At 34.4% G+C, this 23274-nt stretch overlaps 1 protein-coding gene across 9 annotated transcripts in view; it reads right to left on the reverse strand.

The window, feature by feature from the left end:
• The window catches only part of NBEA (neurobeachin), a 678493-nt gene that overhangs the window by 416267 nt on the left and 238952 nt on the right, over positions 1-23274 (reverse strand). For 8 of the 9 annotated variants that reach the window (XM_053900309.1, XM_053900303.1, XM_053900297.1 and 5 more), the window contains 2 exons: positions 11541-11979; positions 237-391 (listed from right to left, as the gene is read on the reverse strand). In XM_053900309.1, coding sequence (XP_053756284.1) covers positions 237-391; positions 11541-11979 — 594 coding nt within the window. The remainder of the gene's footprint in view (positions 1-236; positions 392-11540; positions 11980-23274) is intronic. The other variant, XM_053900292.1, reaches the window with a different exon arrangement.

A 23274-nucleotide genomic window follows, 5' to 3' on the forward strand; every position in this document is an offset into this window, starting at 1 on the left:
GCACTGTGTTTTGAGAAGACTCAAAACAAAAACCAACAGTGCCGTCTAAAATGACCACTAAAAAATATGTACAAATTCTGAAAGGTAGTAACAAAAAGTAGAACCTTCTTAAAGACCAGGATTATCTTAAATGATCAGGGTATTTTAATTTTTTAAGATCAAATAAGCAGAAAAATGAAGATCTAGAAAACAGAAAGAAAAAGATGAGGCATCACAAAAGTATATAAGGACAATACCTGTTGTATTAATCATACTTTTTGGTGTAGCTCCTGTAGCAGCAAATATATTGGAGGTACTGCCTGTCGTCAGCCCACTTCCAGCAGCAGTGGCTCCCACAGTGGTTACAGCCAAACTACCGGGAGGTGGTTTCTTAACAGGCACCACGACACTCCTGCAAAGAAAGAAGTGATGGAAAATAACAAACACAACGCTTAGGATGAAATCCAAACTTGCTGTGGCAGATTATATATATAGTCACCATTCAATTGTCTTTTCTTTCTTTTTCTTTAACTTCTGAGCCCAATTTCAATGGCGAAAAGGTTATGAACATTAGGACATACTGTGAAGTGTGTTGACTTTTATTCATTTGGCAAATATTTATGTAGAATCTGGAGTTTGCAAACCTTTCTTAAGATGGCATTGGCTATAATCATGAATCTGGAAAAACTAGAAAAATGTGTGCTCAAGTTAGAGTATCTTGCATACGCAGGGTTTTTTTTTGGAAAATATGCATAAAATATCCTTCTTATCTGTACTATATTCTCCATGTGTAAAGTTGTCATAAAAACATAAAAAACATTCTGAAAGCCAAATTCTGAAGCTTCCTCATAGTAAACCTAAAAATGAACCAAGGAATACTGAGTAACATCTAACGGCATAGTAAAATTATACTTTATTTTTCTGAAAAAAACTTAGTTGTTTTTCACAGTTGTTATAATGAAAAGGAACTAAGATGATACATAAGACACTCAGTTAAAGATCTTTTCGGCCTTGACATTTTGAACACAGGAGTTTCCCATGTTTATTTAGCATACTTAGATGAATTTCACAAAAAAATTTCTGAACTTGACATTGTGTTAACCTTAAATAATAAATAACAGTCATTTAAAAAGATAAACTATCTAGCAAAATAAATATCTTTATTTCCAAGTAGTGACACTTCATTCTTCCCAAAGTTTATAGCACTGAGGTTTCATAGAAAAAATACTTACCAGGGTTACTTAACCATCATTGAACTTTTCATCTAGAAAGTGGATGTATAAGATGTTGTCAGCTCAAATGTAATGCTTTGATAGCTAGTGATTGACAGTACAAAATTCTTCAATCTAAACCAGTTCTTTTTAATGTACCTATATACATTTATTTTTTTTAATTTTCCCATTAAAAATCTCTACTTAAAAGAAATTATATCAATGGCTCATTCTCTAGTAAGTCTATGGCTTAAATTTCCTTAATAACTTTTTTTTCATAGAAACACTTATGTTGATGTCTTTAAGGATTTCTTCAATGTCAAAAATCTAAATTTGTAAGAATTATTACTATCAATTTTAGGAGTACTTAAAACATTTTTGTGACGAAAAGTATTATAATCTTAAATAATATTACTGTGTCAAAAATTTCTTCATTATCTCTTTCTGGATTTTTTCTTCTTTTCTTTTTATGGGTGGAGTCTAATTCATTAGACTCAACCTTGAACTCTCAATTATATCGTATTTAATTACCAAAGGCACACTTTATGTTTTCAACTCCTTCACTGGCCATTCCTCATCTAATGCCTTTATTTATAACACTGAGAAGCAGTTTAACATTATGGAAAGAATACAGGATGTGGAGCGAGAAGACTAAGTCTTGAGATCTAAATCACTCTCAAGTTGTGTGATTTTAAATTTCAGTTTCTTATTGCAAAAATGGCAAGATGAATGCCATTTACCTATAACTGGGGAAATTAAATTAGAATATATTTAAAAGGGTTTTTCAAGTATAAGATGTTTTATAGATGTTAGTAATTATTACCATTGGGTAAAGTGAAATAATTCTCTGCCTACATCATATAAGGTATCAAGTTATACTCATCTATGAATAGAAAAAAAAAAAAACAAACTAGTATTTTGGGTTTATCATCAAAACTCTTCTCTAAACTCCTAAACTAATGTTGAGATGCACTATTTCACTGGCTATCCAAATCAATTCTTGATTTGAAAAAAGTCATTAGTGACTATAATACATTTTTTCTACAACTCATTAAAATCCCTGGGGATAAAATAAGAAACACAGGCCGGTTTATAGTGTTGTGAGACAGATCTGTAGATCATAGGAAAGCTATTACCAAAAATTCTCACTTAATAGGTCATTACCAACTTTGGGCAAAAACTCTACAACAGACTACTATAGGCATCTTGTCAAGTGCTGAGACTATTCAAAATATATTGAGAAAAACTAGTTATATGAATAAAGGAAAAAAATTTAATCTCAACAACCTGTAGTGATGGCTTGTAAAAAAATGCAAACAACATTAATGCCAAACTACAAAAAAACTGAAAACTATAAAAGCCTCCATTCATTCACAGTGAGGTCTGCTAGTGCAACATATAAATATAGTAGCACAGTGAGTGACTAAAAACCCATTTTTTAATGACCTACAGACCTGAGTTAGAATTCTACCTCCAACAATTACTAGCCGTGTGGTATTAGGCAAGTAAATCTCTCTATGCTCCATTCTCCTCACCTTTAAAATGAGACTTATGATTGTTTGTACTTCATAATATTGTTAAAAAAGATAAAAGAATATAATACATATAAAATATTTAGCACTTTGCCTGAAATATCATAAGTGATCGATACATTTTAGCTATCGTTAGTATTGCTATGGCTCCCCAAAGTGCTGATGCCGTCTGGGACTGCATCAGCAACAGCAGGCAATATGAAAGAAGCATATGCTTTGTGATTGTCAGACCTCATAAACAAAACCCTAGGTGCTGTTTTAGGTATCATATTTCAAGAATAATGATAAACAGCATCATGTCCATAAGAGAATAGTTAGGATGACAGCAGATCTAGAAAATAAGTCATGTGAGGGAAGGCTGAGAAACTAGAAAATAATAGTGAAAAGGTATAAAAAAATTACACCAATTTTTAAAAATCTGAAGGAATGTTTTATACACACACACACACACACACATACATACATATTTCATATATATCCTATGTGTATATGCAAAGGATAAAAGAGGAAACACCTATGTATCTCCATATCAAATTAAGGCCAACAGGAGGAAGAATCTCTAGGAAATTTTATGAGCTTCCATTTCCAACTACTGATGTGTTCATGACTAGGATGATGATGTCACCAGGGCTGTGTTGAGAGAGGTGGGACGCTGGATTTGACTAATTCCTCTTTCTCAGCCTACAACTTTAAGCAGTCCACTATTTCTCCATTGATTATAATGGCCGGATTGTTTACTAGAATCAGAGTACTGTACATTCTTATCCTTAATATAATTTCTTCATTGACACTACCCATTCCTTAATACCTCAAACCATTCTCTGTCCTAACAATCTATTTTGACAAATAATTTGAAACTGTACACTTATCAATGTGTTCATAACACATTCATTTTTTGGAATATTATATATTTGCAATTACTTATATGTGAAAATTGACATTTTCAGCTCTTACAAAATTTTCTATCACATTATTACTCAACATGTTAACCAGTTCTACCTACATTAAAAGGCTTCCCTAGTAGTCTATGTAACCACTGGGGTTACCCATTTTGAATCTAACGGGTACCCGAATACATACCCTAAAGAGACACAAAATTTGAAGTGCATACCCTTTTTATAGGGTGAACATATAATTCTTACCTGTATTTCAAAAATATAGCCACCAAGAGTCAAGAGCTATTAATCTAAACTATTAACATATTCCACTTTCCTTCTAGATCTGCTATTCACAGATGCATACTTACAATCCTCTGTACTACACACACTTTACCAACTGCATTTTTCTATCTTAAGAAAATTCTTTCCATGTTTTCCCACACAATTTCACATTTCTGTTCCATACCTTAAGACTGCAAACTATAAAGTAGATGATTTTTTGTACTACATAAAACTCACACATATTCCAAGACTGTAAAGGTTATCACCAAAATAGCACAAGCCAAGAAATTATTCAATCTAACTCACTTCAACAAAATATTCCATTGAGGGGTTAACTATGTTTTGTAATACATTGAGTGATATATAACACATATAAGTGTACATTTTTCTGTCTTTGAATTCATCCTATCCCAAATGCAAAGATTTGGGGGTGTGACCTACGATTCATTCATTCTTTCATTAAACAAATATTTATTGTATTGAGCACTATGATGCATGAGAGGTGGTTCTAAATTCTTAGACATAGTGATATATAGAAGAGACAAAATCTCTGCCTTCATGGAACTTACCTTCCAACAGGGAGAGAGAGAAGAGACAATAACATGAATGAGTAAATATAGTATATGGGAGTAAATATAGTATATGGGAAATATAGTATACAGTATATGCTGTGAAAACAATAAAACATAGACAGAAATAAGGAGAATTACTAGAAGGGTGGCTAAGAAAGGACTCACTAAATAAAGTAGCATTTCAGGAAACACTGAAGGGGGAAGGAGCAAACTATGAAGACATTCAGGGAAGAGAATAAAAGTGTCACAGGCAAAGAGGGCAGGAAGAAGGCTAGTATGAATCTAGAAGATGTGGAGACTTATTAAGAGATGAGACTAGAGAAGTAAAAGGGGCTCAGATCATGGGTCCCTGTAGTCCATTGTAAAGACATCAGGGTTTTCTCAGAGTGGGATCAGAAGCCTTTGAAAGCTTACGAACAAGGAAAAAATATGATCTTAGATTAAGCAGGACCATCCTGGCTGTTGTCTTGAGAATAAACTGAAAGGGAGTGGCAAGTGGAGGAAGACTTAGGGGTTTACTATAATAATCAAGCAAGAAATGATGGTAGTTAGGATCAGAATGGCAAAATTAAAGTGGTGAAAAAGCAAATTTTGACTATATTAAGAAAGCAGAGCAAACAGGATTTGCAGAAGACTGGATTGGGTGTGAGAGAAAAGTCAAAGATGATGTAAAGAGTTTTTTTCCTTAAGCAACATGAAGGGAAGAGCTGCCATTAGCTAAGATAGGGACAAATACGGTTGGAGCAGTTATTAATCACCCAAATAGTGATGCTGAATAAGCAACTGGAGAGCTAAGTCTCTAGTTTAGGAGAGAGGACTAGGGTGAGACATAAATTTCAGAATCATCAGCGCATATTCTATTTAATGCCAGGAAAGTGAATGAAGTCACCAAAGAAATGAGTGCAAATGGATAGGAGAAATAGTTCAAGGACAGAATCTTGGGGTACCCATTAATCCGTTCTGTGAATTTTGTAAAAAGGTTACTACCTTATCAGTATACTTCAAAATGTATCTTATGTATAAAGTGACATAGTGAAGATAAGGGATTTTCAACAGTGACTCATCAAGGCAAATTGGTTTTATAATCATTTGTGTGGCACCCTACAAGGATCCCTTTCTTTCTTCTGCTCCCTTTCCCTTCTCTTTTACACTTACTGAGCACTGACAGGTTAAAGGAATACTTCACTGACAAGTTTGAAGCATAAAAAGAAAGTAAGACATAACCCATGCCTTAGAGATACTTGGAGGAAATACAAGAAACCAACAAATCAACTGTGCAATATATTTCATTAGTTGCCCTGATCAGTTATGCACAGGATCTTTCAGGAACTAAAGTATGTGCATTATCATGGAACAGTGAGCTGAAGCTAAAAGTATCAATGGGAATTAGCCAAGAGGAGAAAAATTCAATAGTAAAACTTTAGTGAGGCAAAGAGATAGGAAAAACATAGTAGACTAAGCAGACTAAAAAACAGATCTTATGACTAGGAAAATGTGAGGACATTCCAAACTAAGAAGTTCACCTTTTATTTTGTGATAAGTAAAAATTATTTCAGAATTTTTAGTCAGTTTTTCATTTAAGGGAACTGAGTCTGGCATAATTGTGGAAAATACACTGGAAAGGCGGAAGGGCACCTGGAAATCGTGAGGCCGGTTAGGCGGTAAGAGAAAGAATCCACTTGAGAGATACTGAGGGCCTAAAGTGAGGTGATAGCTTTGGGAATGGACATGTCCTATCTTTTCTAGGATTCAAGTCTTTAACCAAAGTCAACAATAAGTACCTGCTACTTTTTGTGAGACTATTACAAGGTCATCATTTATTATAGGATTTTGGAAACTTATGGGATTTTTCAAAGAAATAAAGCATCATTTTACATGCTGAGAAACTGAGTCCCAGAGAACCAAAGAGAATAAAAGTCACATCACACAACTAATTACAAACAGATTGATTATTAATACCCAGTTTCCCTAATTTTAAGATTAACACTCTTCCCTAACAAGGCTTATATAAATGTTAAACATTTATCTTGAAAGAGAAAGCTGAAGCTTAGGAAAAAAACAATTTACTACTGATTTTAGGGCAATATTACAATTTACTGTAGCTCATCAGGAATCACAAGGTTACTGCTATGATATTTTCATGCTTTATATGCCTCTATTGTGTAAAATATTTACAATTCCAATGAAAAAAAATGTGTATAAGAAATAATTGAGTATTCCATTAACCTACCCTTTAAAGAGAGATACTTTTTTCAGTTCACTGAACTGTCTGTGTAAATGCCAGGGGAGACAAAAGCAACAACATTGGGGATATTAGGATATAATCATGCTCGGTCAAAACTGCATCTTCTATCACTTGGCCTTAAAATAACATACCCAGGACACTTGGAGAATAATAAAAGCTGGAATTTCAGTAGCTAGATAACACAGAAACTTCAAAATGCAAAGGCTGGCAGACTTTTAATCAATTTGGCTTAAAATTACTTGTTCATCTTTTAAGTGATACAAGCAAAACACTTCACAAAAATTAGGAGACTATAGGAACAGAAATTGAAGTCCTCAGCAGTGATTACAATTTCTTATAAATTTAAACCAATTTAGGAAGATCCCATCATGTCTAGCAAACATATTTTTTATTATCTTTCCTAAACTGTCAGCTTTAGCACTAATGTTAAAAATGTTAATTTTAAAAAGCTAGCGAGAAAATAGCTGGCCTCACCTTGTACTTTAGGTTTAATAATATGAAGGCTACCGATCTTGCTTTTTTTAATTTGTATTTGAGATTTTCTTTTTCAGAGAATAAAACGCTTGAAAGCAAGGAAACTGAAAGTTTTAGGGAGAGAATATACAGACTCGTTTCCCCAAACTTATCCAACCTAGTAATTCAAACATAAGTGGGATTATACAATCAAAAGGGATGAAATATAAACATGTAAGATCAATGTTTGTTAGGGAAGTAATACAATTGTAAGTTTTATGTGATATCCTAGGCATAAAACAATTTTCTAAAACATAGTTAACAGTTAAAATGTATGGAGAAGCATATTGTCCTCTGCCTTTCTGTGTGTGTGTGTGTGTGTGTGTGTGTGTGTGTGTGTGTGTGTGTCTTTTGTCCAACTTAGAGGGGGAAAAATAATCTTAGAAATCCCTGGGGAATTAAGACTGATCTAAATCACAGATATACACTAAGTTCTCAAAAGATTAAAATCATGTGGATATACAAAATTACATTTTAACATAAAAGATAGGATAAAGCTTAATTGGTGGTTTTAGAGAAAAGCATTACCCCAACCTAAAAGTTACACAGGTACTAATGCGGAAGAAATATAGCTCAGCTAGAATGTTTTATGACTACAGATCTATATTTAGATCTATCAAAAGAGACACTATTGTTGGAGAACTTTGTAACTTGACTTGTGTGTTCTATGATTATTAAAACGCTTCTGTTAGAAATAAAACCATGATAATGTTGTCATTTCATAACCGTATTTCCTCCATATACATAGTATTTCTTCACTATAAAACAGTACTAGAGAATCTCTAGCAGTTTTAGTGCTTTACAATTCATAGATACACATTTGCTAGGGCCACTCAAGTGTATAATCCGACATATACGTAAATCTGCACAGATGATGACTGGAAGAAATGAGAGAAAAAGAATCAGCACTTTCCAGATACATAGATAAGAATATTTATATAATATTTCATAATACAATCTGGTAAAATAATACTGACAGAAAATGTTTTATGTTAGGTAAATCTAAATGTTTCTAAAATTTGATGTTGTAAATCTACCTAAAGAAAACAATAGTATAAAATTCACAACTGAAATTCATAAATGCTACATCCCAAGTGGGGAGAAACACCCCATGTGGAACATAAGTTAATATAACTCAAATTACATCAGTTTTAGGAAGCTATTCTCAAATTTACAGTATAGAATGAGTATAAAGAATACATTGTTAGCATGTTTGCAATAAAACCAAAAAACTATTGGCTAACAAAAGTAAAATCCTAGGTGATCTCCACTGGGATTACACAGTGTTATTAGGAAGAATGATCTAGTTACAAAGAAACGAGCAACTGAGTCTATAGCTATTTTCCAACTAAAGATAAAAATGAAAAACACATTATTGGTAGGGTAAGACCCATGATAATTCTGTGTTTGAAACTGGTAGTATTCAGGACTTTGCTTCTAAGGCCTGTCATCTTGGATCCTATTTTCAAGGAATTCAATCTGATGTTAAAAGACATGTTATAACTTGGATTTCAGACTTTAGTGCTTCAGAAATATGTTTATATACTTCATAATATAATTATAGGTACCTTAAGACAGATAAGGCAAATGGTAGCAATATATTGGAAATATAATTGAAAAATGCAGTTGTCCAGAAGCACTTGTGGGGATGATGTCTCTGAAAAGCTGCTCAAAGCTCTAGAGTTTGAAGTAAAATTTTTGATGTTGTCACTCTCAATCTATTGAATGGCTGACAGACAATCAAACCCGTCTGGCTGGCTGGCAGCTCATTTTGCTGGCAGGTGGCAAACAATTAGACACACCAATTTGTGCCTCCTGATGACATTAAAGCATGAAACTAAGTTGTATGCAGGGCCTAGTGATTTGTGTGAAAGCATTTCAAAAATAATACTCTTTGCCGTGGCAACTCATTTCAGACTGCCACCTCCCATTATGGCTTTGAGCAGTGAAGACGACAGACTTGAGTTACGTGCAGTGCAAGGCCGCTTCTGTTCAATCCGTCATCAGCGCCCCCTGAGACCTCAATCCCCTCCTTTCATCAATATCACCTCATCATTTACATTTGATAGTACTTGAGCTACTGCATATATTAACTACACTAGAGAGACCCTTTTCCTAAAAAGAATTGAAATATGCTTTGTGTGCCTCGATTTCATTTCTACTTATGCAATTTAGAATAATGATTCCACTCCCATTGCACTCTGCACAAATGCTACCAAGAACAAATGGAAAGTTCTATTTTTTTAAAGCCATACTCACAAAAGTGTAATAAATTCTGAGTAGCTGAGAATACTGGCACTCAAGTGATAGCTCTGTTAAGTTTTAATGAAAAAACTGTTGTAACAACAATCCAAATTAAAACAAATATATTTAAATTAATTTTTATTTCATTGGATTCTCTTATGCAAATCACAATAATTCTCTGTACTTACTGTTTTGTATTTTAAGAAAATTTAAATATATAATTTAAAAGCGGAACACAAAATTTTTATAACCCTAAATTAAGTTATAACAATTTTATAGATGTATACAAGTACAGATACTTACATGCATACGTTTACATATACTCATAAACACACATACACTATATAACCTGGGAACATAAACTAAATAGGCAAAATGGAGGATATCAATATGAAATGGCATAAGGAACATCCAAGGAACTATATGAATGAACATCCAAATACAATATTAACACAAACCATTAAAAAATATTTCCTACATTTTATAGCCCCCCTTTTTTAGTTTACAAAAAATTCTGACACTCAACACACTTTATCTTGTATGACAATTTTTCTTGCAAACATTTCATCTCCATTTACTATTCTGTAATTTCAATGTAGACAACACTGTCTTTACCCATCTTTATATGTGTCATGATGACTAATGCTATTTACATTTTCATAGTAAATTTCCAAGAAATATCTATATAACAGTGGTTAAAATGTTTAAAGGTAAAGTTTACGTTATATTTATATATGAGAAAGATAATTTGTCTTAACTGCAAATGGCTTTACTGCCACACCTCTGCCTCCTAAACACCAAAAAATTACTATCTCAAATTTGGACAAAGCACTTTGGCTATTTTGGAAAAAGTGATACATAAGAGGTATTATATTTTGACTATATATTTATTTCTGACATTCCGGTTTAAGAAACATTTGATTTCCTAACTTGATCTTTTCTAAAACAAAAAACAATTGTTTACCAATCATCTCACATACATATATAGATTTGGGGGGGGAGGAGTGTTTTTAACATCAAAAACAATTTAATTCAGATGGTAAACATATTCTTTAGTTTATATGCTGATATGTAAATATGCATCAGTCCCAGTATCAAATTTAAGTACTATTCTTAGTAATTATGACCACTCTAAAATATTTTTCTAATACTGCATGAGTTATTAAATAGTAGGATAAATTACATCAACAAATTCTTTGGTTCTAAAATGTTTTATCCTGCTTGTGAACTATCATTTTAATGGCATATATAGTGGAACAGAAAAAAAATTCATTGTTCCCAAAAAATCCCTTGTATGATTGAATGTAGGTATATGGGCCATGTTACATTTATCCTGAAAATTACATAACGAAGGTGATAATGAATATTTTAAATTTTTTCCATATACTTGCATTTAAAACTCAAATTTGAATTTTATTACTTGAAGCTATTTAATCTCCAATAATTATTACAGTTTTCAATACTACGATAAAGGAATTTCAGAGCCAGATTAGACCTTGGAGAGATATGGCGTATCCCTTCCACCTTTTATCTATGAAACAATTAAGTCCAAAAAGATAAAATCACTTCCTCAATACAGTGTAGTCACTTGATGATGAAATCAGAATCTGGATTTCCCTATTTGCAATTAAAAAAAATTTTTTTTAATATTTATTTATTTTTGAGAGAGACAGAGTGTGAGCAGGGGAGGGGCAGAGAGAGACAGGGAGACACAGAATCAATCAGAAGCAGGCTCCAGGCCCCTAGCTGTCAGCATAGAGCTGGACATGGGGCGTGAACCCATGACCTGAGCCAAAGTCGGATGTTTAACCCAGTGAGCCACCCAGCCACCCCTCCCTATTTGTAATTTAATGCGCTGTCCTGCATATCATATTAAAACTCCTTTTTAGAGATGTATTATTAAATGCCTTACTATGTATGAGGTCAATCTGGTTGGCCTATCGCTTTGATATTCTTTACAGTCAGAATTTACATTACTAAATATAAGGTTTTCAAGATCGTCCTAATAGTTTTCAATTAATAAAGTCCTTATTTAGAATTCCTTCCTTATTTAGAATCCTGTGAATAATCAGTTAAGTACCTACCTGTCAAAGGAATGAAACTGCATGGGAAGAATAGCTTGCGCTTCTCTCTTCAATGCTGGATCTGGATATGGGATAGGTTCAGGGCCACATTCTGCAATTTCGACTGGGGCAGCCACAAGACTTTTCAGTATTTCCTTGACATTGATGCCTTTGGTTTGACTAATGCTAGATATGGATGGTGCAGGTTTCAACAGTTCACCGGGGTTCTCCGTTAAGCTTTCCTGTGATTTTTTCACTTCTGATGACAAAGTGGATAACAGCTCACTCATGGCATCAGGGCCTGTGCCGGGCTCTAATTCTGCCCCATTCAGGATGCTAGCCACTTGCTCCTCTCCGATTCCCGAATCTGTATGTGGAATAGAACTTTCTAGCTGAATATCTTCACCAGGGGTTGGTGTTTCTTTTTCCTTTATAGTGTCTGGAAATGTAGCAGGTGTTTCTGTAATAAAAGAAACTGGCTTAAACAAAAAGCTTCACAAGCGAAAATCCAGCATATTTAATAAAATATTCTCACATATTAGAATAAAGAATATAAAGCCTGTGAGAGACAAAAAATCTGCTAAATGGAGGTGCATAACAACTACTGGATTAAAACATATCATCCATGTACACCTGTCATTTTGTTCAAGAAGCATAGCAGAACCCTGTTTCTTTTATAAGCCACTTGGCATTTCAAAATTGATTTCTTTAAAAGCACAGAGAAATAGTACCCACAACAATTTCTTATAGCAGCTTATAAATGATATGAAATTCCCCTCCAGCCTTTCAGTGTTAGCTACCAACGAGACGAGACATTCTTATACTTCCCTAATGTTATCTTTAAAAATATGAAGTCATTGTATACCTTTTTGCACTTCAATAACCAATAATATAATATCTAACTGGAATATTTAAACCAATTGAAGATATTATTTTTAAATTATATTTAAAATCACACACATATTATACCAAAATTCTGAAGTCAATAGCAAAAAGTATGCCAAATAATAATTTCAAAAGGATAAATACTTTAGTAAGAAAATAATGCTCCTCAAGAATTTAGCCTATATGTGCCTTTAAGAACAATTATTTTGGAATACTCATATTCATTTTTTGTGAATAAATATAAATTTCAATTTATGAAAACTACAGCAGATAAAATATATACAGGTGTGAAATACATATATGATATTACCAATTAAAATAGAAACCCATCTTTAAAATATTAAATGCCTATCAAATGTCATTATGCAAATGTTAATATAATGGAGTTCCACATATAATAAAATGTTATTAAATTCTACATGGTGACCTTGAAAAATTGATATAATCTAGGTATAATAGGAATAATAGGTCTTAATAAAGTCATGTTGAAGAAGAAAATAAGATACATAGGTAAATTATTTGTAGTTCCCATATAAAGTAGATACTTAGTAAATTGTTGGCTACTTGTATTACTCAGACTTATATTTATAAGTTTATTCATTGTAAAATAAGAAGGGCAGACTAACTATTTCTAAGATCTCTTCAAAATGAACATCTGTAAATTCTATAAAACTGCCCTTAGAGTTTTGTTGTTTTGGTTGTTTGTTTCTGTGTTTTGAAAGATTATTTAAGAACAGAAAATCAGGAGAATGCCCGACAGGGAACAGGCTATTTTGATTTCAATAAGACATCTCACAAAATCTTTGGTGAAGTCTCTTGTAAAAACACATAGAAACGTTTTGATGATACTACTTTTTGGGTGGGATCCTAATTTGTTCAATGAGAAAACATGCTAAAGGATAAAATACAATGTGAAGGGATTTCTCTGGCAACAGGGCTTAATTCTTAGACTCTACTTTTGCTAATTTCTTAAATGTAGATTAATATCATGACATCCACATTTACTGAGATGAATTTATTGATTTTTCCAGATTTCAGAATAATTTTGTCAAGTTTTCAAAAGAAAGAAAATGCCTTTTTTATTCAAATTGTATTAGATATGTGCATTACTTTATAAATATAACATCTTCATGTTATTCAACTTAATATATAATATTCATTTAAATTGCCTAAAAATGTACATCTCTCACATTTCAGTGTTTTATTGTAGTTTCCCTCATATTTATTAAATAGGTTTATTTGTTTGGTCAAAGGAGTCCGAATTTAAAGAAGAAAAGATTAATCAGTCGAACATGACAATAATATTCAAAAACTGGATGACCAACATGAAAAACAGTGTAGACCTACTCTTTTTTGTTACAAGACTAAAAATTTAAGATAACTACATGAAAGTTTTGAGAAGAAATATAATTTTAATAATACTATTGGCAAAGCACTGGAGAAGGAAAAGGTAAGAAGTAAGGTTAGAGTTTGGCATCTTTTTTTAATAAAACTCTGTGACAGAAAATTAAGACTTAAATCAGAATAATAGCATTGAGAATAAGAAAGAAGGGAGAGAACAAAGATGCTTCTGGAATACCTAGTTTAAGAAAAAGAAGAATGGAGAATGTCACTAAGTGAGGAAGGAAGCAAAGGATTAGCAAATTCGTTCAGAAATTTAATAAATATTGAAATCAATTGAATACAGAATCTCTGAAATATTTATATCCGTTAGGTAAAAAGAAATATAGCCATATATTTTGGGATTACTCAAACTAAAATGATAATTGAAACTTTAAAACTTCATGAAAAAAACCTAGGAATAAAAAATGAGAAAACAACTGCTAAGGAAGTTACTATTAGATGTACTACTGAATTTATTTAATTCACATTTGCATCTATAGATTATATATTTGGCAGTGAAAACAATTGTGGCAGAAAAATCAGAAAATTAAATAGTAGTAGTGAAGTCTCTATGGCAACAGGACACAAAATGTAAATGCAGAAACAAAATAAGAACTCTAACATTAACAATAAATCACAGTGGCATGGTTACCAGCATGAGCTTCTTCCAGAATTTAATTCTCAAAAGGCAGATAGTCAAGTCTAGTTCTTAGTTTGAATTTACCTACTTTATAGGTTTAGCTTAGAGTCTGAGTTTATCATAATGTGATGTCTCAGTACCTTTATTTATGGTGTGTTTTATATTAAGAGCTACACAAAAATGTAAACTTCTCAAGTTATATGAACTTGAAATACAAGCATTTTGCTACAAACAAAATATGTAAGTAGATAAAGTCTTAGACTTAGTGTCTACAAGATATCATTTAAAAGATTTTTCCACCAACTATGCAATTTTTGCCTTTCTGTTGAACTGACTCTCAAGGAACAATGAAAATCTATAACTCACTAAATAGATATTTGGTACTCAAATATAAATGTTGACCTCTCCATTACAAAACACAGTTAAGTTTACTAAAACTGAATATTGAGAGGTGCCTGGGTGGCTCAGTCAGTTGAGCATCCAACTTCAGCTCAGGTCATGATCTCAGGGTTTGTGGGTTCAAGTCCTGCATCCAGCTTGCTGATGTCAGCATGGAGCCCACTTCAGATCCTCTGTCACCCTCTCTTTCTGCCCCTCCCCCACTTGAGATCTCTCCCTTAAAGATAAGTAAACATTTAAAAAATTGAATATTTAAATGTTTTCAAATGACTCACCAAAATATTTACACAGTAATAATTTTTTTACTGTGTCTGATAAACTAATGGTTTAAAAATGAAGCAGTAATTTTGATATTTCAATAAGAATTCCATTAAAATAAATAAACTGTATAAAGCATACTTTGTCATCAAATTATGTAGCATAAACACTAATGGAAAATTTTATAATAGTAAGTACAAATAAAAAACAGATTAGTAGTGAAAAAGCCTATTTTAATTTCCAATTATGCATTAACATCTTTTACAGAGCATGCTCTTAGTTGATAACATCAACTTCTACTTAGACAGCTTATGCATTTCTAGAATGCTTCTCTGGGAAACCAAAGTACTTTGAGGATTTAACCCAAGTGACTTCAATAGGATGTTAAGCATGAACAACAGAGAAAGTACAAAAGATTGCATCTCCGCCGGTTAGATCAATGACAGTAGACTTGTAATTTTTCAATTATTCTTTATCAGTCTCTGCAGCAAGAGGCCACGTTAGTACACCAAACAAGAAGTATGATTGGCCTGAGTGTTCTTAACCTTATCTGAAATGGGTGGTTGGATGCCAGATGCCTCTTTTACTTATTGTTTTCCATTGAACCTAATGAATTTTAGGAAACATATGGGGTTAACTTCAGCAAATGACATGATTTCTAATATGGGGACCTCAATTATCACATTCTTTTCTCCAAAAATTTCATTTTAGAGCGATTTATAAAGTGTTTCAATATGTCTTCCCTATTAAGTTATTCAAATGGCTATTTTCCAAACTACTTAAATAAAGAAACAACATGAGAGGCACCTGGGTGACTTAGTTAAGTGTCCAACTCTTGGTTTCAACTCAGGTCATCATCTGTTTTGTGAGTTTGAGCCCCATGTCCCGGCCCTGGGCTGACAGTACAGAGCCTGCTTGGGATTCTCATTCTCTCTCTCTCTCTTTCCTTTCTCTCTCTCCCTTCCCTCCTCCCCTGCTAACACTCTCTGTTGACAGTACAGAGCCTGCTTGGGATTCTCTCTCTTTCCTTTCTCTCTCTCCCTTCCCTCCTCCCCTGCTAACACTCTCTGTCCAAAATAAATCAACTTAAAAAAAGAGAAATAACATGAAAGGAAGACACAGCTCCTTGTTAGTGTAGCACTAAAAATTATATTAACATTGTTTGCTCAAAGCAAACTAAATCACATTAGAGTAATTTAACATAAAACATAAAAAACTGCATATAACTACGTTGTACATTTTGTTCATATTAAATCCCGAAATGCCAAGTTATGCAAAAATTAACCTAAACTCCAAGGAAGAAAAAGGCCAGCTATATACAAAAAGATTTAAAAATCATTATTATTCATTTTACACAAAAAAAGACTGCAAGGCATTAAGTAATTTTTTGCAATTCTTTATATGTGATTCAATTTTTGGTTTGTTACACTAATCATATAAGAATACAACTTTAAGAATCCATATTACCAATGAATATACCCATAACAGGCAAAATTATAGTTCCAAAGAAACAGGAGCCAGGAAGATACTTCTAACTGATGTTTTGACAGTGATGTATCGATCTGTTTGAGTTTATCTTACTTGGAGTGCATTAAGCTCTTTGTGCATACTACTGATTTTCATCAAATTTGGAAAATTTTCAGGCCATTATTTCTTTAAATTTTTTTCTTCCTATTTCTGTCTCCTCCCCTCTCCTCTAAGACTCCCATTAATTGTATGTTGCTTCACTTGATGGTGTCTCACAGGTATCTGAGGCCCTCCAACCTTTCTTCATTCTGCTCCTCATTCTGTTCCTCAATGTGAGAGAACAGAAATTGTCCTGTCTTCAAGTATGCTGATTCTTTCCTCTGCCAACCTAAATCTTCTGCTGAACCCCTCTAATGAATTCTTATTTTAGTTATTACAATTTACAACTTAAGATTTGCTATTTATTTCTTTCCTATAATATTTATTGATGTCTTCCTTTGGTGAGACATCACCTTCATACTTCTAATTCTTTAGAAAAGTGTTCCTTTAATTGCATATGTATAATGGCTGGTTTAAAAGATTTGTCTAATCAGTCCAACATCAAGTCTTCCTCAAAGGCAATTCTATGGACTGCTTTTTTCCCCTGTGTATTTGCCATGCTTTCCTTTTTCTTTACAAGTTTCAAAAATTTTTTGTTGAAAACTGAATATGTTCAATAATTTAATGTGGAAATCTTGAAAATAAGACCCTTCCTATAGGGATCACTGTTCTGTTTGTTGACTTGCCTGAACAGATTTCATAAAATCTATATTCTATATTTCTGTTCAGTTAGCTTAGTGATCTGGTAATGATTAGACAGAGAGTGCCTTAAATATCTTGCACCAGTATGTCTTCTGCTCTTTGCCAGAAGCTTTGGGTGTGTGGTAGGGCATGCTTCCAACAATTCTATTTTAAACTCTCCCTTGGTCTTCATTTCTTGCTTGCACAGAGCCTTCAAGGTTAGCCAGAGGTGAGTGACTGGGGCCTTCTCAGGTCTTTCCTGGACCTGAATACAGGCCCCAGAGTAAGAATATCTCATTTTCAGGACTTCCTTTTAAGCTTTTTGGTAAGGTTCTTATTTTCCCAACTAGTACTGCCACCTTGAGCCCTTGCTATATTACAAAAAAAAAAATGCTGCTGATTATTTCAAAAAATATCTAGGGCTTTTCTCATTGAGCAAGCTGTAATCAGGTTAAATAGTGACAAGCTCATCGGAGCTTTACCAGGGAGCTGCCAGATAGTATAGTGCTCCAGGATGGGACTTCCTGAAAACTCCCAACATAACTAGCCTCCTTCCAGTGCTACTAGGCTGCTGGTTTTCAGAGCTACGACAGTTGTCTGGATGCTGATTTTCAAGGCTATCACAGAGCTGACAAAAACTGGAGGGCAACAGGGCAAGATAAATCACCAAAAAGCTCACTATTCTCATAAAAATTTTGGAGTTTTTCTTCAATTAGCACTCTCTGAATTGGTGCAAGCCTTCGATTACTTTCCAGAGAAGTGGAACGGATGATTTTGACAATTGTTCCCAGTGTTCTCTTTGCTTTTTGGAGGAGCAGTTCTTTGGATGTCCTTACTCCACTCTTTCAGAAGTCCTACTTCTAAGTGATGTTCACAATTCCAATTTGCACATTGTAAATAAATTATCAATTATACTCATATACATATATTTTCCTTTTCCTTTCCCTACTTTGTGTCTGTACTTTTAACTCTTCTTTTCAAAGGAAAAAAAAACACCACTTTCCTATTAAAATACATCATGCATTTCCATAGTGTTACGGAGGCAACCATTGGCACTAATAATAAATGCCAACATATATGCCAAGAACGTCTTCAGATGCAGAAAAACAGAAACAACCAAATATAGTGTAATTCTGTTAATATCTATCAGATAAGCCACATTTGCAACTTATACATGATTAAGAGTTCAGGCTTTGAAATTAAGTCTGTTTGCCTTTCAGTGAAGACTTATTTACCCCTTACTAGCTTTGTGATATCTGAGGAACCATTTAAGCTTTCTCAGCTTCATTCTTTTATCTGTAAAATTGGCATAATGATAGTACATACATTATAAAGTACACATTATATATTATATTGTTGTGATGACTAAAGAACATAATTTATGAATAGCACCTGGCATGGAGTAACCTTACCATAAATTTTTGTACCTTGCTGCTGCCATTATTGATTTTACTGTTAATGATCATTACCATCATCATCACTATATCCCAAAAGAAAATATAGAGCCAAGCCATCTATCAGTTATTCTCTTTATGCATCTTCAACTTCTTTATTTATTTTGAGAGAGACAAAGTTGGGGGGGGGGAGGGTAGAGGCAGAGAGAGGAGAGAGAGAATCCCAAGCAGGCTCTCTGTTGACCCCTGTTGGGCTCCATGCAGGGCTCAATCCCACGAACTGTTGAGTTCAATACATAAGGTGAAATCAAGAGTTGGATGCTTAACCGACTGAGCCATCCAGGTACCCTTCATCTTCAACTTCTGTCCACCTTTCCTAGCTCTGGCCTCTCTATTTACAGACCAATATCTCTTAACCTAAGAGAACAACTTCTCAACCCATATCCCCTTATATTTCTAGCCCTTAAGCTGCTTTGGTTATTTCTCCCTCCTTTCTGAAGGGAGTATGTCATAATTGAAAGATCATGGTAATGCAATCAAACCGATCAAAGTTCCAATTCTGCCTCTACAACCTACTAGCTTTCCATGTTGTCTTGGAAAAAAATAATTCTGCTTTCAGAATTGCAGGGGTTTCACTTGAAAAACATAGATCTTAAGTAGGCCGTAAGGATTAAGAAACTTGTCAGTCTGTCATCTTTACTCTCCTTCCTTGATTCAGCTTTCCAAAGACTTAGAAGATTTCCACAGACATCTCAAAATTAATACATCTAGATATATTTTTCCTTCCCCAGGTTAGGGAAGTTTTCAGCCAGCCATTACTTCTTCAAATAAGATTTCGTTCTCTCTTCTCCTTCTGGAATACCTATAATGCAAATGTTAGTGTGTTTTGATGTCCACTAAGAACCTCAAACTATCTTCACTTTTTTTAACTATCTTCACTTTTAATTTTTTTTTAAGTTTTACTTATTTATGAGAGATAGAGACAGCACAAGTGGGGAAGTGGCAGAGAGAGAGAGAGAGACAGAATCCAAAGCAGGCTCCAGGCTCTGAGCTGTCAGCACAGAGTGCAACACAGGGCTTGAACTCAAAAACCATGAGATTATGACCTGAGCCAAAGTCGCACACTTAACTGACTGAGCCACCCAGGTGCCCTGTTCACTGTTTTTGTTTTGTTTTGTTTGTTTTTGTTTTTTAATGTTTTGCTGTTCAGATTCTATTAGTTCTATTACTTTCTCTTTGAGTTGACTTTTCTTTTGCTTCATCTAATCTGTTGAACCAATCTAATTTTTCACTTATTTTTTTTTTCAGCTGTATAACTTCTAATTGGTTTTTCTTCATTTTTCCCATCTCTTTGTTGAAGTTCTTACTGTCTTCACACATTCTTCTTCCCAGTTCAATGAGCATCTTTATAACCATTATTTTTAACTCTTTATCAGGTAAATTAACTTATCTATATTTCATTGTTTCTGAGGTTTAACTTTTTCTTTCATTTGGAACATATTCCTCTGTTTTTTTTTTCATTTTGCTTGCCTCTCTGTCTTGGTTTCTATGCATTAGATGAAACAACCACCTCTCCCAGGCTTGAAAGAGTGGGCTCCTATAGGAGATATCTTGCCATTCCACTCAAAGAGCCCTGGCTCTCTGTAGTCTCTCAAACCTCAGCACTTGTCCAAGCAGCCTATTATATTTTAATAGCTCCCAGTGGTTGACATGGGCTTAGATCTGCCAGTATCCCTAACAGGAGGACCCAGATTCAGGTTAATTAGATGATAGACCCTCAGGCAGCAGCTCTTTAAAGTATGAAAATCTATATGGTCCTTTGGAACCAACAGTGTAAGCCCCACTGGCCATGAGAGCCAGATTATCTGGCAGCATCTGCTGGGTGGCAATTATAAAAACCAGGGACTGGGACGAGTACACACGCTTTTTTTTCTGAGAGATACTAGCATGCTGAAGCAAGGGAGAAGGAAAGCATCAAGGTGGCATCCATAGCCTACATTCCTTGGGATAAACTCCATAGGCCACTAGATACATGCCGAAGGCCAAGCTCCAGGATAAGTAAGCCAAAAGGTCTCAAGAGGTCTCCTTCACAGAAAGACTGGAGGGTGTGCCTCGGTTTGCTGTCTGTGTAGTACCCGGGGTAGCAGCCCGCCAAGAACTGTCTCTCAGACTGGTAGAGTCCTGTGGGACCCAGGAATGAAAGTTCCCTATCCATAAGAGCTGGGTGATCAAGGGGCTTCCCTGGGTGGCACTGCAAAAAACTAGGGCACCAGAGACTGGAAATGATTATAGTCAGCCCCCAGATGCATGTTTAATTAGAAGCCTGCTCCTCAGGGCGTAGTCATGATGATTAGCTAATAAGCCTTCTTAGAAAGACAGAGTCCCTGGGTCTGCTGCCTCTAGATGTACCCTGTGGGTGGTAGCTGTTTTAGAACTTTGTCCCCATTGGTTACAACCCTGTTAGACTCACAAGGGTAAGTTGCCAGAGTCAGGCAATATACAGTTGCCCCCTAGCAGCAAATTGTAAAAATTGGGATGCCAGACTGAGGCATAGGCTCCTTCCTGGGTGACACAGATTATTACAGTTCCATAACACCAAGAACACAATCTCCTCTGGCCTTCAGAATCAGGTGGTCAAGAGGTTTCCCTTGGGAGGCAGCCATAAAAATCAGGGCACCAGACATGTGTAAACTAAACTCTCCAATCAAAAGATGTAGAGGGACTGAATAACAAACAAACAAAATCCAAAAAACAGGACCAATCATATCTGCTGCCTGCTAGAGACTACCTTTAGATGTCAGGACATGCAGAGAATAAAAGTGAAGGGATGGAAAAAGATATTCCATACCAAAAGAAAGGTGAAGTAGCTATACTTTATACACACACACACACACACACACACACACACACACACACACACACACGTATATCTACATGTATATATACAAAAAATAATAAAGACTGTAATAAGAAACAAAGATGGCAGTTACATGAGGTCAATTCAACAAAAGGATAGACATTTGTAAACATGCATCCAACATAGTAACATCTAAATATAAAAAGCAAATATTAACATACCTAAAGAAGAAATAGCAAGATAATCACAGAAGGAGATTTTAATACTCACTTACATCAATGGGTAGATTATCCAGACAGAAAATTGATAAGGAAACATCAGCCTTAAACGCTACATTAGACCAGATGCCTACCTCAAGAAAGAAGAAAAGTCTCAAATAAACAACCTAACTTTATACCTCAAGCTGTAAAAAAGGTATAGAAAAAGAAGAATAAACAAAGCCCAGGTTAGCAGAAAAAAAGAAATAATGAAGATTGGAGCAGAAATAAATAAAATAGTGAAAAGACTATACAGAAAATCAATGAAACTAAAAGCTGGTTCTTTGAAAAGTAAAGAAAATTGACAAACCTTTAGCTAGTCTTATTAAGGAAAAAAGAGAGAGTACTCAAATAAATAAAATCACAAATGCTAAAGAGGAGCTGTTACAACTGATATCACAGAAAGACAAAGGATCATAGACTACTACAAATAATATTATGCCAACAAATTAGGCAGCCTGGAGGAAAAGGACAAATTCTTATAATGTACAATCTACCAAGACTAAATTATGAAGAGCTCTATAATCTGAATAGACTACCAACAAACAACAGTCCAGTACCAGATGGCTTCACCAAGCATTAACAGAAGAATTAGCAACAATCCTTCTCAAACTCTTCCAAAAAACAGAAGAGGAGGGAGCTCTTCCAAACTCATTTTACTGAGGCCAGCATTACCCTGATACTAAAACCAAACAAGAGAAGAAAATTATAGGTTGATATTCCTACCAAACATAAATACAAAAACCCTCAACAAAACATTAGCAAATAAAATTCAACAATACATTAAAAGGATCATATACCATGATCAAGTGGAATTTATTTCAGGGATACAAGGATGGTTCCACATCTGCAAATCAGTCAATGTGATAAACCACTTTAACAAAAAGAAAGGTGAAAATCACACGATCATCTCAATAGATGCAGGGAAAGCATCTGACAAAATTTAACATCCATTTGTTATAAAAGCTCTCAACAAAGTGGGTATAGAGGCTTCCACATTATAGAGACCATATATGACAATCCTGTAGCTACCATCATCAATGGTGAAAAGCTAAAAGCTTTCCTCCTAAGATCAGGAATAGGATAAAGATGCCCATTCTCATCACTATTCATCAGAGTATTGGGAAGTCCTAGCCTGAATAATTAGGCAAGAAAAAGACATAAAAGGCATCCAAATTGGAAAGGAAGAAGTAAATCTGTCAATATCCACAGATGACATACTGTATATAGAAAATCCTAAAGACTCCATCAAAAAATTCATAGAATAGGGGCGCCTGGGTGGCTCAGTTGGTTACGCGCCCGACTTCGGCTCAGGTTATGGTCTCAACGGTTCGTGGGTTCGGGCGCCACGCCGGGCTCTGTGCTGACAGCACAGATCCTGGAGCTTGCTTCAGATTCTGTGTCTCCCTCTTTCTCTGCCTCTCCCCCACTCATG

This window comes from Panthera pardus, unplaced genomic scaffold, assembly GCF_024362965.1.
Source record: "Panthera pardus isolate Hobbes unplaced genomic scaffold, ASM2436296v1 HiC_scaffold_1, whole genome shotgun sequence".
In the NCBI taxonomy this organism is placed as follows: Eukaryota; Metazoa; Chordata; class Mammalia; order Carnivora; family Felidae; genus Panthera; species Panthera pardus.